Here is a 15,987-nt window from a genome sequence, read left to right on the forward strand (position 1 = left end):
TGGCCAGCTTGGCAGAAGCGTGGCACCCCAGCAAGAAGGTCAGTCATGGTTGATACCCCTGTGCTCACAACAGGACAGCTCTCTTGGCTGTAACACAATGCTTACAGTTTCAAGTTTCATTCTCTTTAACTACGAGCATCCTCCATCAACGTGTCTATAGCCATACCTCCACTGATACTGCCACCCAAAAGGCAAAGACAGACGTGCTGATATCCAGGCAGGTGCTGACCGGCGGGCCAGATTGCTGAGCATCATGCAGTTTGTCCGGTGCCTCTGATTTCGTGACACCTCTCCTCACAGCAGTATCGTTTAACATACTCTGTCTGTTGAGGCACGTGGACAACCCTGACCCTATAGTTACTCCGATAGGATAGCAATGTGTGAAACTGCCAAACATTCCTGCTGGCAAAGGGAAAGCAATATCCATGCAGAGAGCTAGGCTTGATTTATGGGTACATTGACAGGGTGAGAAACTGAGAGGTGCTGTAGAAAATAAAAAGGGACATGGGTCCCTTAGAGGATTTCTGAGTAAACACAAGTTGCCAAGTCATTACCAAGGCAATGAAATAAAAAAAGTAACCAAAAAAAAAAGTCGGCAGGTCAACAAAACTGGGGCCAGTGCGGTAAGAGTAAGCAGGGATGTTTATTGTTGTTTATACGTTGTGTACTTGGGAAGAGATAAGGGGGATATAGGGAAAGAACTTGAGAGAGGATCAAGGGGTATAATGTAAAGCAAACGTTATCATCAGGACTGAGCGTGGGTACCTGTTTGTCAGCCCTGTGCCTGATCACCACAGTTTGGACCAGGACAATAAACCCACTGTTTCCACAGCATTCGTGCCTGGGTTACTTCTGCAGCCAGGAGGGACTGGTTACATTTTCCCCTGATGTTGATGAAGGAATACTAGAAGTGCCCTCCTTAGTATTGCCAAGGGACTACCTGGAGGTTGCCACCTAACGACATCATTCCTTCCTAACTCCTTAACGTAGCCAAGTGTTTGTTTCACACCTAGGAAATTCTGATCAGCACAGCAGTATATCTGTGACAAATGCCCTGTAGTTAATAAAAAAAAAAGTCTGTATGTAAACCCAGGGTATTTCCATGTTAACACCTATGACCACCAATCATCATACCAAAACAAAGCATGAAGCTACTCAGGTAAAGTCACGATGAAGTCATGCTCGCTAGCAAAGACAAATGGATAAACAGCATCGTTACTATTGATGTAGAAAATAATAATGCAGAAAAATGAAGCAAATACAAAGCAAGATAAATTCAAGCAACTTTTTAATGCCTAATTGTCCTTTAGTCCAGCTTTGATTTCACAATCATGTAAAAAAATAATTAAGAACTTTAAATTAAAATGTTCCTCTTTCTGTTCGTGACAGTTTTCAAAACCAGATAGTTCTCCCTTGACTGTTTTCTTCTCTCAAATCAAACACTGATATTGAAGCCTAGTATTACTTTATGCTTTTGTCAAATAAACATTTTGAGCCAATCAATCATATCCTTTCTAGCTTCTTCAATATAAGGTTTATCATCAGGTTTCATATCTTCTGGCTTCAATTGTGCAAACCCATGAACTTGTCCAGGATAAACTTTAATTTTATATGCAACTTTACAGTACTGTTTCAACTTCTCCTCCAATAAGGTGATCTGTAAAAGAAAGAGTTTTTCCATTATGTTATGGGTTTTTTCTATTATATTTGCCAAACCTGCTCTTTCTCCTATCTCTACACCTTTGTCTTTTCTCCACTGTCACACTTGAAGCAGGTTCTGTGGCTCAAGAGATGAGAAAACCCCTCTTTGGAATATAAGACTGAAACATTTTCTAAAAGTATGCGTGAGTCTAAGAACCTCAACAGTTACTGCAAATATGGTTTGGTAAATCTTATTGCCGTAAAGGAACAGGTCCATTTCTATTCAGAGACGTAAGCTTGTAGGCTGATTTTAAGCTCTGATCTTGAGATAAGATATTCCATAAACCTCCGTGACTCTCAGTCCAAAATATTTTGATAGGCTTAGTAACAGAGTTTAAGAAAACAGAAGGGTTTTTTTAGTTTACTGTATAACAAAAAGACACTGCTCCTGCACAATCTTTTGGTGATAAGTACACACATGCTTGCACCCAGAGAGTACTAACCATATGATTATATACAAGTGTAGACATACTTTTGTGCGCATTTCCATTAAAAAGTCAGAAAATAGGAAGATGAAAACTTATTTTGCAAGCTCAATTCTACCCATTGTGCAAATTAGAGTCAGTATTGTAATTTATTTCATGTTCACTCCCCCCCCCCCCCCGAGCTCTTTATTGCTCAGTGCAGAAAACAGTGTATTTGAGGGTTGGGGTTTTTTTTAATGCAAGAATTTTTCTTACACAGTCTGAACAGGTGGCTCAGAGGGAAAGCTTCAGGACAAAAAGGTATCATTTCAGTGTGTAACACATGATGGAAAAAAATGTATTTATGAAAATTGTGCTCATGGGAAAAAGACATTTTCATGATAAAAAGGGGACAGGGAGTGAAGGATTTGTTTTCCTGTGCAGAGGAGACACATATTTGAGGTACAGATCAACATACTGAATTACAGTTCGAAGTAAATACCATCTGGCTTCTGCATTCCCAGAGCACGCTGCCAGTTCCCCAGTTAGACCCTACTCCTTCACAACCAACTATGCTAGAGGTGGTATGCTATCCTTGTCACTGAAGAGAAAGAATTTATGCACAGAAGAGGGCACCAGTTTCCTACCCATATATTTATCCAACCTCTCAGATACACTTACAACAGGGGTTATATCAGAACGTAACTGGCAGCCAGGAGACAAAAGAGTGTCCACGAGTTGTCATCATCTTAGTTAAAAATTCACGCCCACTCTTCTGACACAGTTAATTTTGTCATCTCGTACCAAAATCAATTAGTCATTGGTCCACATACTCAGAAAGTTCAGTTACTAAGCTGAAATTACTTTTTTTTCCATTCAGTGTCCAAATTCAGTGGTTTAACTACCTGTTCTCTCATCCACAGCATTAGTATCCCAGTCTTTGAGATGTTTGGCTCCTACCAGTTGGATGTCCCTGCCCAGTTTCACACTGCTTGTCCAGCCACTCAGAGACCAACAACTGCTCTTTACTGCATTTCTCACCTCAAAAAAGAAGCTTTGAATAACCTAAGCAAGGTATGGGGTAAATTGAAATATAAGCAAAACAATCCAGCCTGTCTGATTTTTTGTATCTGAAAATGGTTTCTAACAAGCTAGGATTTCTGTGTGGGATGAAAGAACTATGGGAAAAGAAGAAGAATTTCCAAGACAACAGCTTACCTGGTTGTAAGAAATAGTGTGGTCTTTCTCACCAAAAATGAAAAATGTGGGATTTAGTAAATTGTATCTTTCTTCAGAGTCCCTAATTATTCCTACAATGTTTTTGAGAAACAGTCTGTTAGTGAGGTTAACATTCTTGCAAGATAAATGGCAAATTAAAAGACAAAATTTCTATTTAGCTTTACTCATTATGTGCATTTTTTAGATCAGGACAGTTTCTATTTGGATGGAGAAAAAAAGCATTTGGAAAATATGTTTCCCCACTCTCCAAGCACTAAAAAAAAAAAAAAGATTAGAAAATTACTGTGCAAAAGGAAGCATTCTTTTTTCTGGTTCACAGCATTCTTATATGTTTATACCAATATAGCATATTGCTGAAATAACCATAATTAAAATCTGCAACTCACCTTTGAGTGGAGCATTTACAGAAATTCTTACAAAGCAATAACTAGAGTTACAAACTATGCGTAGTCATATGAGCCCATGTAAGTTTTCATGTGTTCTACACTACCATAGAGGGACACCCCAGCGGTTAATTGAGGATTTTTCAGCATCAAGTGATGTACTGCCATTCCACCCCAGGAAAACCCAACGACACCAATCTTCTTTGCACCGCACTGTTCCTTTAGATACTTCAAGACAACATCAGCTTCCCTAAGACATATAAACAAAAGTAAACTAAGGAATCTATTGCAGAATCAATACGTGACAATTTAAGTAGTAAATTAAAAGAGATACATGAATTTTTCTGCATCTGCACTCCCAATCATTTAAAACAGAGAATACTTAAAAAACACATTTCACCCCAGAGCAGTGGCTTCTATTCTTAAATGGGAGTTAACAACCCTGGTCCTAGTTTAGGGAAGTACAGGTGTAGGTACTTAAATACTTACCTGAAGAGTGACCTGCTCCTTTGTTTTCAAAAGAAGCAAATTTTTAATTGAATCACTTTGTCTAGGACAGGACAACTAAAGACAAGACATATCTGCAAGTAGAACAATATCTTGCATTATGGATTGTAGGAATAGATAAGCTTCACTGTGCTATCTCTCCAGAGTCTACCTATTTAGATAAAGATTTATCTTGAGTATGTCATTCCTGTTCCATGAGTTAATATTAAAATATCCTACCAAGCCCACATACAATAATACTATACTAGTAGCAATTACTCAAAATTAAACCATCAGTAACTATAATGTTTAAAAAAACAGGTATTGCATGAGGTATAATGCAAAAAATATGCAAATTGGTTTTAATGTAGGCCAGAGCAGGTAATTTTTTTTTTTAATTGCTCACTCCTTAGGTCTCAATAGTTTTATCTTTTTTATTATCTACCAAGTTTAAAATTAATTTTAAATGCAGACTGCATATACTAATAACTATTTTCAAATATTATGCACATTAGTACGGTTGTCACAGGTTTGCTTAGGCTGACAACAAAGCAGTACGAGAGTGGCGCAATCAGGAGATCGTGTCCTAGGCCTGTAGCGTGTGTGCTGTGAACGGATGAGCTCTCTCAGATTTGATTTATTTGGAAGGGTACTAAGTCATGGGTGTGTTTCATTCTTTGTGTTCTGAAAGAGTGATGGATCTGACCTTGAGGGCAGCTACAAGCAAACCCCCAAAAGACAGCACAGGCATGTACTTGAGCGCTTAATTGTTTAAGACAGTGCCCACTTATCTGCTCGCTCTTTGAAGCAGGATTTTTTACAGGTGCGTTAGTCATTTGTCTTTTCAAAAAATTCAGTCACAGCTTCTGCAACTATATGGTCAAAAGCTTTGCTGAGAGATGTTGAAGTTAGCCTATGACCACTGGGATCTCTTGAAAGGTTCAGAAGAATATTTGTGGTTTACAAGATGATAGCTGACTAATAGGGTGTCACTGCCTCACTATCGTCTTCCAAAGTTTTAGGCTGTGGTGATAGATGCTGAAGAAACAGTAATGCCTCCCATAATTCAGGGAAGCCTTGTTACAGGCACTGCTGGGCTCTACAGATAGTGGGCACTCTATTTCACATTGAGAAAAAACAGGATCGTTGATCAGATATATCTTAGGTTTTGGGCAGTCTTGCAAAGCTTGATCTGGTGCTGCTCAGGAGAATATCATCTGCACCTATCATTATCTACAAGGCAGAAAGCAAGATGGGCAAGTGACACCTGGCAGATAACATGAGCAGTTGTGGAGGAGATTTCCTCCTTATCTTGAGGAACCGGAGGCAGAGTCAGCACTTGTGGGTGAGAGTGCTGAGTATTTCATAGCCTGCGAAACACTGGCTATGAGCCTCTGCAGTCAGTATGATATAGTTAGAAAAGGGGCCAGGAAAACAAGATGGGAATTATAAGCAGAGGGCTGGATGGAGCAGATGGTCCTTTCCCAATCCCAGCCAAGATAGTGCCCAGAACCACAGCAGAACCTCCCAGAATAAGCAATTGTGTGCGTGCAGGCAGCTTGCCCTGCTGTGAGATGCCACCTTTAACATTTCATATAAATTCCTCTCATTTGCTATATGCTCTTTAAAGTTCAAGTACAAATATGCATCTTACTTGTCTACTTTCATAGGATCATGATCTTTCATCCAGTCAGCAAAGTCAGCCCAGTGATCAGTAGTTTTCCAGGGGTCTGTTCCCTTGAAGAAGTCTGGGCAGATGGTTCTGTGTGAGACATGGAATCAAGTCAACTTTCACATCCAGGTGGGGAGAATCTGTGAATATCTAAATGGGTCCTAATGATTTGTCTAGTCCAGAGTACACATCTACATGGTTACTACCTGAATCATATTCTACTTATCCTGTTCTGGCAATCAGCAGAGCTAAAAGTGTGTGTCTTTCTATGAAAAAAAAAAATAAAATACAACCCACAAATAAACTCTCGTTATTTCCTTAGACATACTTAAATATAAAAGTAAAAGGATTAAGCAGCCCTCCTGATTCTATATAAACACATATATATCTCTTCGCTAGTAAAAGCTAAAGCAACTGTTCAAAAGGTTTGGTTCTGAAAAGCTTATAAAACTTAAAGATACATACCAACATTTATCTTTTAATCACCCACACTGCCACGTAAGCACAAACACTGGCACTTTGTGACTCTCCCTGTGGCCTTGTGCTCAGGTAGCCATTTTTCATGGGTCAATTTTAGTGGCTTTGATGGCCTCATGGACACATTTTGTCCCTTTGCGTTTTCACTTGCTTAGACCAAAATGGTATAGTTGCCCTATGTGTATGGGAAACACCATACGCCATGCTTAGCTTTGGGCCTGGTGATCTGCCAATGCATTTAAGAGGAAGATAGGAAAGACAGTCGCTTACATGTATCCATGACCTGCAATCAAATCGACTATGTATCTAATGTCTGGGAACAGCCATCCAAATATATCATGAATCACAATCACAGCTTTGTCTGTGAAAAAAGATGGTCTACAAACATATGCATTGATGTGCTCAATTTGTACTTCATGTCCAAGGCATCCATAAGGAGATCTTTCTCCAGTACCATATAGAAAAGGATCGGCCATTTGGAAACCTAAAAAAAAAAAGAAAAAAAGAGAGAGAGCAAGAAAGTCAACACAATTTGTTAACACAAATTATTAAGGGCAAATGAAGGCAAATACAATATGCATAAAGTAGTTTGATAACTTCTGTAAGTAACATTGACATCCTTGTCTGAAAGGAGAAAGTAGGAAAAAAAGCAAAAGCAATGTTCCAGTGCCAAATGTCTCTTAGTCCGTTATGTGTCACTAAGCCGAGAATGAAGAGAAATAGCAAATGCAAAGTTATAAAATTACAGACAACCTGCACATGTAGGTCCTGACTCTCACATTTGTTTTGCTCCCGTGCCACCCTGTCAGCATTGGTGTGAAGCAGTATGGCTTAAAGATGTCACTCTCTCCCCAGGTGTGGGGCCATTATGAGTGTCTTCATGGGGAATCCCGTGCTGGTTTCTCTGATTTATGTGATGGGTGAGGACCACAGCACTCAACTGCTACAGAAAAGTACAGTGTTCAGTGCTTCTCTCAGTGCTGGTGCCTGCGAACTAACCTGCGATTTCACTAGCAGCATGACAGCTGTTCTGGGAGCCCATGTATTGGGCACAATCAGTGAAGGACTGCAGTACAGATTTGTAAATTAAGATTCCAATGCCTTGGGCCCTTATGCCCTGGAAAGGGATTGCAAGAAAACAAGCAGATATGCAAATCTCATTCAAAATATGTGAGAGTATTTGGTTTTGTTCCATCTCCAAAAATAGCAATTACAGACAACGTAGCTCGGCTAGGGAGATTGAAGTCAAAAGTTGTTCTGACTTCCTGTGTCAGGAGCTTGGAATGGACTCTGTGCAAAAAGTAGAACGTGATCCTGTAATTAAAAGTAGTGTTATAATGCATCTATACTAGGAATCCAATTAAGTCTGCAGGGGCAGTGTTAATAGTAGCATTTCCTTGTCATCTGCTGACTTTGAAACTGTCCTTGGGGATGCAGTACACACATCTGCTTATACATTATGACTGTCTCTGCTTCATCATTTCTACATCAGCCTATTAATCCTGTTTGAATTGTAACACATACTTCAGAAAGCTGTTTAGTCATCATGGAAGAAATGCAAATTCTGGTAAAAATGTATACCTTCCTCAGCTCTCCATTAGCCACAGCAGTGGAGAACTGAGTAATGGGAAATCTCACCAGGGCAATATGGACACATTTGGAACCATGGTGCAGTCAGACTGAAGAACAGAGAGTTGATGCCGCAGAGACTCACCGCTTGCTTGTGCCTAAGGAGCACTTCCCAGCTTGCGTGATTAACACGGGCTCAATAACAGCATCCAAATTTTATATGCATTTAGACTGCCTTATAACCAAGATAATCAGCCTTCCTGATGTACAACGCAGAGACACTGTTCTTCCTCATCCCAACCCTGGGGCTGCTGTCACCAGATCTGGCAGGGCCAGCACTGAGTTTGAGCAAATATGCTTGGTTAAAACCATAACCCCTGGCTGGTAGAGTGGAGTGTAGAGGTACAGGAACTGGGTGAACGTAGCTTTACTGCTAGAATCAAGCTGCTTCAGAAATAGCTATGAGGTGGATGATCTCACATCGTTAGTAATCCCCTGTGCTGATAACTGAGAGCTGATTACGTTTGTTAATTGTTCTCCCACCTTTCTCAACATCTGAATGTCAGGGTTGGTACTAGGAAGCATCAAGTAGCCTGATCTTCAGGACTAAAACCTCCGTTGCTTTGCCATCGTATGAAAGTGGAAGTTGTAACACACATGGGAGAGTATCTCTTAGTTTAAGCTCCCCGAAATAGGCCTGAAAATGCTTGAGAGATATCTGTTCATGCAAAAGTGCTCCCTACCTCTTTTTTTTTTAGCCTAAGATGAATGAGCTTGAAGTGCAAGAGACTGCCTGGAGAATTCACAGGCACTCCCAAAGATAACTAACACTACTGGCTTCTGAGATGGCAGCCACAATCTTACTCCGCTAACGTCTTTTGTTCGGAAGGGCACAACCTATGGTGTCCCCTTCAAGGAAGCAGTGTTTAGGAGGCATTAAGTTTTGCAATAGTTGTGAAACAACCTACTCCTTATCTGTTGGTTGCTCCCCAGAAATCATTTCTTTAGCCTACCTTGATTGCCGCCTAGCCAGCTGGCTCTCCTCCAGGCACCAGGCTGCGGGAGAACCTTAGTAATCGGCAGCCACACCTGAACTGCTTAGAAGTCTTTGATGGGATCCTGTTCAGTCAGAAGATTTATTTGTTCCCACCCCCTTTGTCCCACGCAAGACGGTGTGGCGAAGCAGCAAGCCAGGATATTTCCTACCTGTCCTGTCTCACCTCATTCCCTCTTCCCACCAGTTTCAGCCATTACACTTTTCCTTTTCCTGCTTTCCCTGTGGCACAGTTCCAAGCAGGCAGCTTCTTGCCTTAATGCCCCGCTCCTCATCACTAAGCTCCAGCACGGAGGAGATGCAGGGCCTGGTGGGAAGCTACAAACAGGGGAAAAACTGACTGCTGCGAACAGGGAAAAAAGACTCATATCCATGAGTCCGCTGTTATCCTTCTGCTTGTTAAGAGAAAGCCTTCGTATAGCTTCTCCTTCTCACCAGTGGTCCTGCTCTTCCTTGGGTGTCTTGACACCACTCAAGTGCAAGAAACATAAAAACTGAGGAGAATTATTTACTATTATCACAAGGCAAAGGTGGGCTCCCTTGGGTGGTCGGACAGATGTGAACAACTACATTTTTAGGGAGCAACAAACCACATGGTTAAATCCTGCTGAGTCTTAAGTTTTCAATAGGAAAAAACAAACCCCTATTGGAAGGTGAGGCTGAAAATCTTTAAAAAACAATCAGATAAAAACAGGGGCAAAGATAGTCCTAAGGATAATCCCCACTTCTCAGAAAGTGAGTGTGAGCACGTGATCTCAAAGTGTTGTGCTGTTTGGCAGGACCTTGAACCAGTGATGCCAAGATGTGACATCTCTGCCCTTTTCCTGGGTCCAGTGATAACTTTTTAAATGCCAGCAGTAATTTATTGCAATCGTAAGTGCTCCAATGGACCAAACAAGGATAAGAATGGGAATTCATTACCATAAAGGCAAAAGAAATTATTATGGTCCTTTAACGTGGTCTTGCTACTGATGGACATAAAATGGTTACCAGTGTCTTCAGAACTATTGCTGTGCCAGAACTTGCAGCAAGGACTCAAAATAAAATCCAGTCTTTCCCAAAGTTGGCACCCTTTATCTTCACCTTATCTGCTCCCTAATGCTTGTCTTTGTGCATTTTTTTTTACTGAAACCAAAATAAAAGTCTCTCTCTAAAGGAGTGGATTTTGCTGAATGTTTCGTGCGTTTTCAAAGAGCTGCATCTAATTGCTTAGCAAATTCAGATTTCTCCCTTTCAGCACAGTTAAAAGTAGTTAGCCTTTCTCTGCTGCCAACTCAGCCTTTGTGGACCAGTTTGCCATCACATACCTGGAGTACAGGATCCTGTTTTATCCCAGCTCGCTGCTTCTTCTCAGTGAGATGCCAGCTAGATTCCTCTAAACACGAAAAGAAGAAAACCCGTTCTGCTGACAGCTTTGCTCCTGCTGCTGCCCATCCAGTTTCCAGGTGCTCTTCAACTCAGACTCAACTGCAGGCTTTGGGACTAGGAGGTGAGGAGGAGAGGCTTAGCACAGGAGTCATCCCAACCGGAACGGGTGGGGACAGATCATGCAGAGCGGCAGGGTGCAGCAGGCTCCATCCACATCAGTTGCCTCTTACTCTACCTTTTATTTATTTATTTTTCAAGGAGTTTAGAAGGCAAGATGCACACAAACACTATACTGCGCTTCCTCCCCCCACCCCCCCCCATCTCTCTAAATATGTGTAATTCCTAATAAAGCAGTATAGAGAAGTTGCAACGAGGCTGCTGAGTCTTATTATCAGCACACTTCAGTCTTCTGGGAAAATTTCCCTTCCAGACCGGTGCACTACAAAGCAAATGATGTGTGTGATGCAGCCATTTAAGAGACCGCAGAATCTTTAGACCTCAGCATTTATAGCTGAGACATTTAGCATCAGTGGTGCATTTGCTGATGCATTGTTAAATTCAGAGATGCATTTTCTTACAGTATATTCATGCACTTCTATTGTCCATCATAAATTTCTTTAATGGAATTAGTGCCAAATTAAGATGAATCTGTCCTAGCAAACTTGCAGCATAAAAATATTATGGAATTCTCCCTAGCACACAGATTAAACACAGCCACACCCACAAGTATTCCCAACAAGTCCAAAAGTGTTCCAGGTTATTTTTGATTAGACTTGCTTTCAACAAGTTAGAAACATTTGAGTCTGAGCTGGCTGTTATTGATGGTAGCTTGTTGAAATTTTCCATTTCTATTTCCATAACAGCCTTGTATGCAAGGAACATTAGCTTCGCCCTCAGGCTGATGTCTACTACAGCTTTAATTTTTTCTCTGTGTGTGCACGTGGTTTGTGTGTGTGTGCATGTTGGGGGGGGAGGAATGAGAGAGACAAAAGTGCTCAAGGAAAATTACAATGTAATTTCAAGTCGAAGACCAATAAAGAAATTTTGATCCTAAACGTATATGACAAACAAGTGCCACAGTCACTCTGCAGAACCTCAGCAGTACTCTATGTGGTAGTGACCACTGTGTAAGCTGAGGACTATGTAAAACAGGTGATGGTTGGAATCGGTTCACCAAACTTCAGACATCTACAATGAGGATGTCTACACGTCAGCAAGGTGTCTACACTCCCATAGCTGTCATCGAGATTTAGGGTATGATTCACACTTTATGGGTGTCTTCTTTAAAGCTAAATGGATAGTCCCCTAGATGCCACCAACTGTGCTGATCATGGAGTTTAATGGCAGCCTACCCACCTAGTGCAGGTGTACGTTGCTGTGCTGAGTGCATCATCACTCAGGCAAGGCGAGTCCCACCTCTGTGTGCTGCGGGAGCTACACGCAACTCAAAATTAAGGTTTATCATGACCAGACAGAGGGTGTTTGACCTGTCATACCTGTCAGTAGCTTTGCACAGCACAACTGTGTAAGAAACCATTAAAAAGATTGCTTGTGTTGCAAGGGAGGGAGTGGGGAGACTTGACTGAAAAGATCCAGTTTATACTTTGATATTAATGGCACCTTGCTTGAGCTTGTCTGACCCCACCTGGGTGGCCTTGCTGTACTCAGATCCACAAGGCTGAAGTACTACTGTCCTCCTAACCCCCAGAACTTGGGTCCGGCCAAGCTGTGGTCCCCTGTGGAACAGACTGGGCCAGCAGAAGCAGACATCTGATCCCACATGCGTCTCACTGCTGTAAATCCTGTCTTCGTGCCCAGCATCTCTAATTGAGGGTGGTTAGGGGGAAAGGAGACCAAAGGACTCGCTCTGCTGTAATGCAAGCCTTCGCCTGCACACTGTGATTATGTTTGACCTGCAAACCCTAAATCATTCAGATCTCCCATACTTGAAGAGACTGTCTCTTTCCCCATGAGATATAATCAGCTCTGTAATGGGCTCAGGATTATGGAGTTCATTGCACACATGCAAATCCTATAGTCTTAAGCAACTAATACATTTATTTTTTTAAGCCAGCTGTAAACATCTCTATTTCTAGGGTTTTCAAAAATAAGAAAAAAGGAAGACAGGCAAGGGTTGGAATGAGCAGAAGAGATTCACTTGTTCAAACACACAGTGGTCAAATTTCTCCTTCGCCTGAAACACACAGCTGGTTTTTGTTTGGTTTTTTGGTTGGGTTTTTTTTCCTGAAAGGTTTGCACCAATACTCCTCCAATTGCTCCCCCTGGTTTTATAGAAATTGGTGTGGAATAAAACCCCAAAGTAAATCCTCATGGCTGTTGGCTGCATTTCTAGCAGTATGTTAACATAAGAAACAAGATCCTAGGACATGCAAGCCTGCTGTCCCCAGGCAAAATAGAAAGGTATTCTCTCCCAGACAAATACCGATAGGTAAAAACCCAGAAAGGCAAGTACTCTGCTGGCATCTAGTGCAGAAATGAAAGAGTCCAATGGAGAGACCAATGGACAGGCTTAAACATGTCCCATTTACTGTCACCTGGTACGGTATTTGGAGTGCTGCTGGTAGCAACAGACTTGTCAGAAAGTTGACATCGTTACAAATGTTAAATTTATGTTGTGAAAAACCTGTTCGAAGCGCCTGTGACGAGTGATGCCCTGCCTGCAGCCTAGAAGCTGCAGACGAGGCGAGAGGGATGGCGAGGCTCCCCTCTCCTCTTGCGCGGGTCCTGCCGGCGATCGCAGCCTTGTTTCGGGGTCACCACGGCTGAGGGTACCTCGTGAGGAACCGGTGGGGAGGGTCTCGGGAAGGGTTAGCGGAGAGGCACGGTGGGACGGGGTCCGCACGGCTCAGCGCCACGGGGCCGGCTGGAACGCCAGTGAGGGCTCTGTGCCCAGCACCTGCCCTGAGAGCAAGAGGCGTCCTCTGGGACTCGGGTGGCTACAGGAGGGGAGCGTAGCTAGTCCCTCGCACACAACTTCACTGGAAGGAGAGGGCTTAATTAGCGGGCTTGTAATTTGGAGCTGGGTTTGCGGCTTTTGTTTCTGTATGTTATTCCGGTTCCTTTCCCTTCATCCAGTAAGAAGCTGCCTACCTAAACTTATATACTGAGTCATCACCTAGGAGGGAAGAAATATAGTTTTAACAAATCTGATCTCTTTTTCCAGGTTTCTGTCTCTAGTCAGTGTTTGAATAAGATCCTCGGAAATCGAGCCAGATCTTGTTATTGCCTGTGAAGTCTCGGCGGGAGGTTTACATGTACCGATACCTTCACTGCCATCAGTGGAAAACTAGTCTCACACTTACCATTTTGTTCTCTACCATTTACCTAGCGCTGTACTCTGGAGTATGCGGCTGCCTTTGCCTGGAGCATTAAAAGAAATCTCCAGGAATCCTCTGGTTTGGTTAGCAGTGAGCCATATCCCCGCTCTTTCCCATGCTTCCACACCGTGTGTCTAAGAAGAAAGGCTCCGAAGCCTCCCCTGTGTGGGAGTGACCTTATCGGCTTCATCTGGTGCAGCGCTGGCAGGCATGGCTGCGTTCCCTGCACCGAGCAGAGCACCCGCCACTCCTCACAGGGCACCGGGACCCGCGCCAGGGCGATCGCTGCTTCTTTGCACCTCTCGACATGCTCCCACTCCCCTGGGCTTTTCTTTGCTGCTGAAAAATAACAGACCGAATCTGGCGTCGCCTCTCCCCTTTGGCCATCCCCCCCCCCCCCCCTTTCCTGACTTTCCACTCCCTGGCTGCTCTCCCATCTTTCTGTCCTTTGCATTCCATCTCTGTAAGTTATTTGAAGCCGCCGGTGTCAATTGGTTTCTGGTTGTCCCTTTTAATGTCCCTCTGAGTGTCCCGTTTTTCTTTTGGGTAGGCTAGGGTCAGCTCTCAGAGCATACAGCTCCTTTTCTCCCTGAAATCTAAAGTATGGCTCTGACCGCAGGGACAGAAGGATGACCTGCAAAAAAAATGTTTTCAAGATGTACGTTGCTAATTTGCTTGTTGGCATGTAGAACTAGTTGACCCAACAGCTTCTGGGTTTCTGGTTTGGACTAATTTTTACCTAAAATACATTGTAAATGTTTAGTCTCAAATTTCCTATTTTTTTCTGAAAGAGCATGTGGGATTTCAGAGGGTGTGTTTTGTGAACTTTATAGAAAAAGGGTGGAGTATAACTTCAATTATGCCAAAGCAATAACAGGAAAACTATTTTAATATTGTGGATGACATGCAAAGAGGCGTATTAAAATTACCTAACACTCTCCAGGTGTTTCTAGGTTATTCAGCAGCCCGTCACTGTATTGAAAAACACTTCTATTGGAATTTCAGTACAAGGCACACAATTCCAAATATTACAAATAATAATGAATATCAATAGCAAGATATAGGGAAAATAATAAATTTTGGAGCAATGTCTCAAAAACAGGTACCCAAGATCAGAGGCAGCATCATTGTTGCACTGCACACTATAAATAGAGACATGAGCAAGACAATAGAGTTAACATTACATGGATAATTGCATGGATCAAGGGCTTATTTCCTTATCTAAAAACTTGAACATCTATTTTTCACATGACTTAAGAACATGTCTAGTTTTTTTTCTTCCCAGATATTTTGTCTTCTTCTCTAAAACTACAAAAAATTGGAATTCAGAAATGACTAAAAAGTATTTTCCTTTCAGTTATCCACCCTTCAGACTATTACCTTCAAGGATGAATTCATTCCACATATTTAGTCATTGAAAGCTGAATTTTGTATGCAGAATTTTCCCCATGAAGTGTCGATTTAAAAACACATATATTTGGTCTGTTTTGCGCCAGGGCACAAGTCCTTTTTTCTTTTTCTTTTTCTTTTTTTTTTTTTTACCCCCCTTTTCTTGGTATGAGTTGTCTCCTTAAACAAAACTCATCTAATGCTCATTTTTTATTTCAGGAACTTTCTGGGATTAAACAGATGGAAGGGGTTCATTTTGTTTGCTTGGAATTGAGGCTGTGTTTGCACTAAGATATAAACACAATTTCATTCTGCAGTACAAGTAAGTCGCCTTGGACAAAAAGCTGCATCTTGTGCCAGTAGAATTTACCCTGCTTTTCAGAAGAGGTAACTTTCATGAGTAGAAATCTGGCTGCTCCTCTGTAAACTCCCAGTGTGCACTTGAACAGTTTGATCTGGCTGAGATTTTCCAAGAGATCCTTTTTAAAGCCAAGAGCACCCCCAAATTTCCTGTTACATATGATCCCACATAATCTATCCATCTTCTAGACGAACATGTAAGGGTTTTTTCCTAACTGGAAGAAGCGAAAATGCTTGTTTGCTACTGTCACTGATCAATCAACAATTCTGGCAAAAATTACTATACTAAATCAGAGTTTTAAACTCCAAAATTTTAAACAGAGTGACAGGGGGAAAAAACCTTCTTCCCATGTTTGCTCGACTTTCAAAGTCCTGTTTTGCAAACGTGTCTATGCATTGCTAATCTTGGACTGGATCCAGGCAGCTTTGGACTGTATCCTACAAAGCAATACAGACACCCAAGTGCAACATCAAAGCAGCAAGTTTAAGGGAAGTAAATATAAGAGGTCCTAATTACATTACAAAGTAATTACCACACATAAATCAG

At 41.9% G+C, this 15,987-nt stretch overlaps 1 protein-coding gene across 1 annotated transcript; it reads right to left on the bottom strand.

Annotated features, from left to right (window-relative positions):
• Positions 1-1,477: 1,477 nt before the first annotated feature.
• On the bottom strand, positions 1,478-6,838 carry LOC126048662 (carboxymethylenebutenolidase homolog). The gene is made up of 5 exons (XM_049823945.1): positions 6,633-6,838; positions 5,868-5,975; positions 3,835-3,977; positions 3,324-3,415; positions 1,478-1,657 (listed from the first exon to the last, which is right to left on the bottom strand). Exons 1-5 carry the CDS (start codon positions 6,836-6,838, stop codon positions 1,478-1,480), a joined length of 729 nt encoding a protein of 242 aa, XP_049679902.1.
• Positions 6,839-15,987: the final 9,149 nt, after the last annotated feature.

This window comes from Accipiter gentilis, chromosome 20 (genome assembly GCF_929443795.1).
Source record: "Accipiter gentilis chromosome 20, bAccGen1.1, whole genome shotgun sequence".
NCBI lineage: Eukaryota > Metazoa > Chordata > Aves > Accipitriformes > Accipitridae > Astur > Astur gentilis.

Bases quoted from the DNA above. Each gene is read 5' to 3' on its own strand.
- LOC126048662 (XM_049823945.1), bottom strand. From the start codon at position 6,838: ATGGCCGATCCTTTTCTATATGGTACTGGAGAAAGATCTCCTTATGGA. The intron at 3,978-5,867 runs GTAAGATGCATA...TATATGTCTTAG, and splicing joins GATCCTATGAAAGTAGACAA to GGAAGCTGATGTTGTCTTGA. The intron at 3,416-3,834 runs GTAGTGTAGAAC...AAAACATTGTAG, and splicing joins CGCTGGGGTGTCCCTCTATG to GAATAATTAGGGACTCTGAA.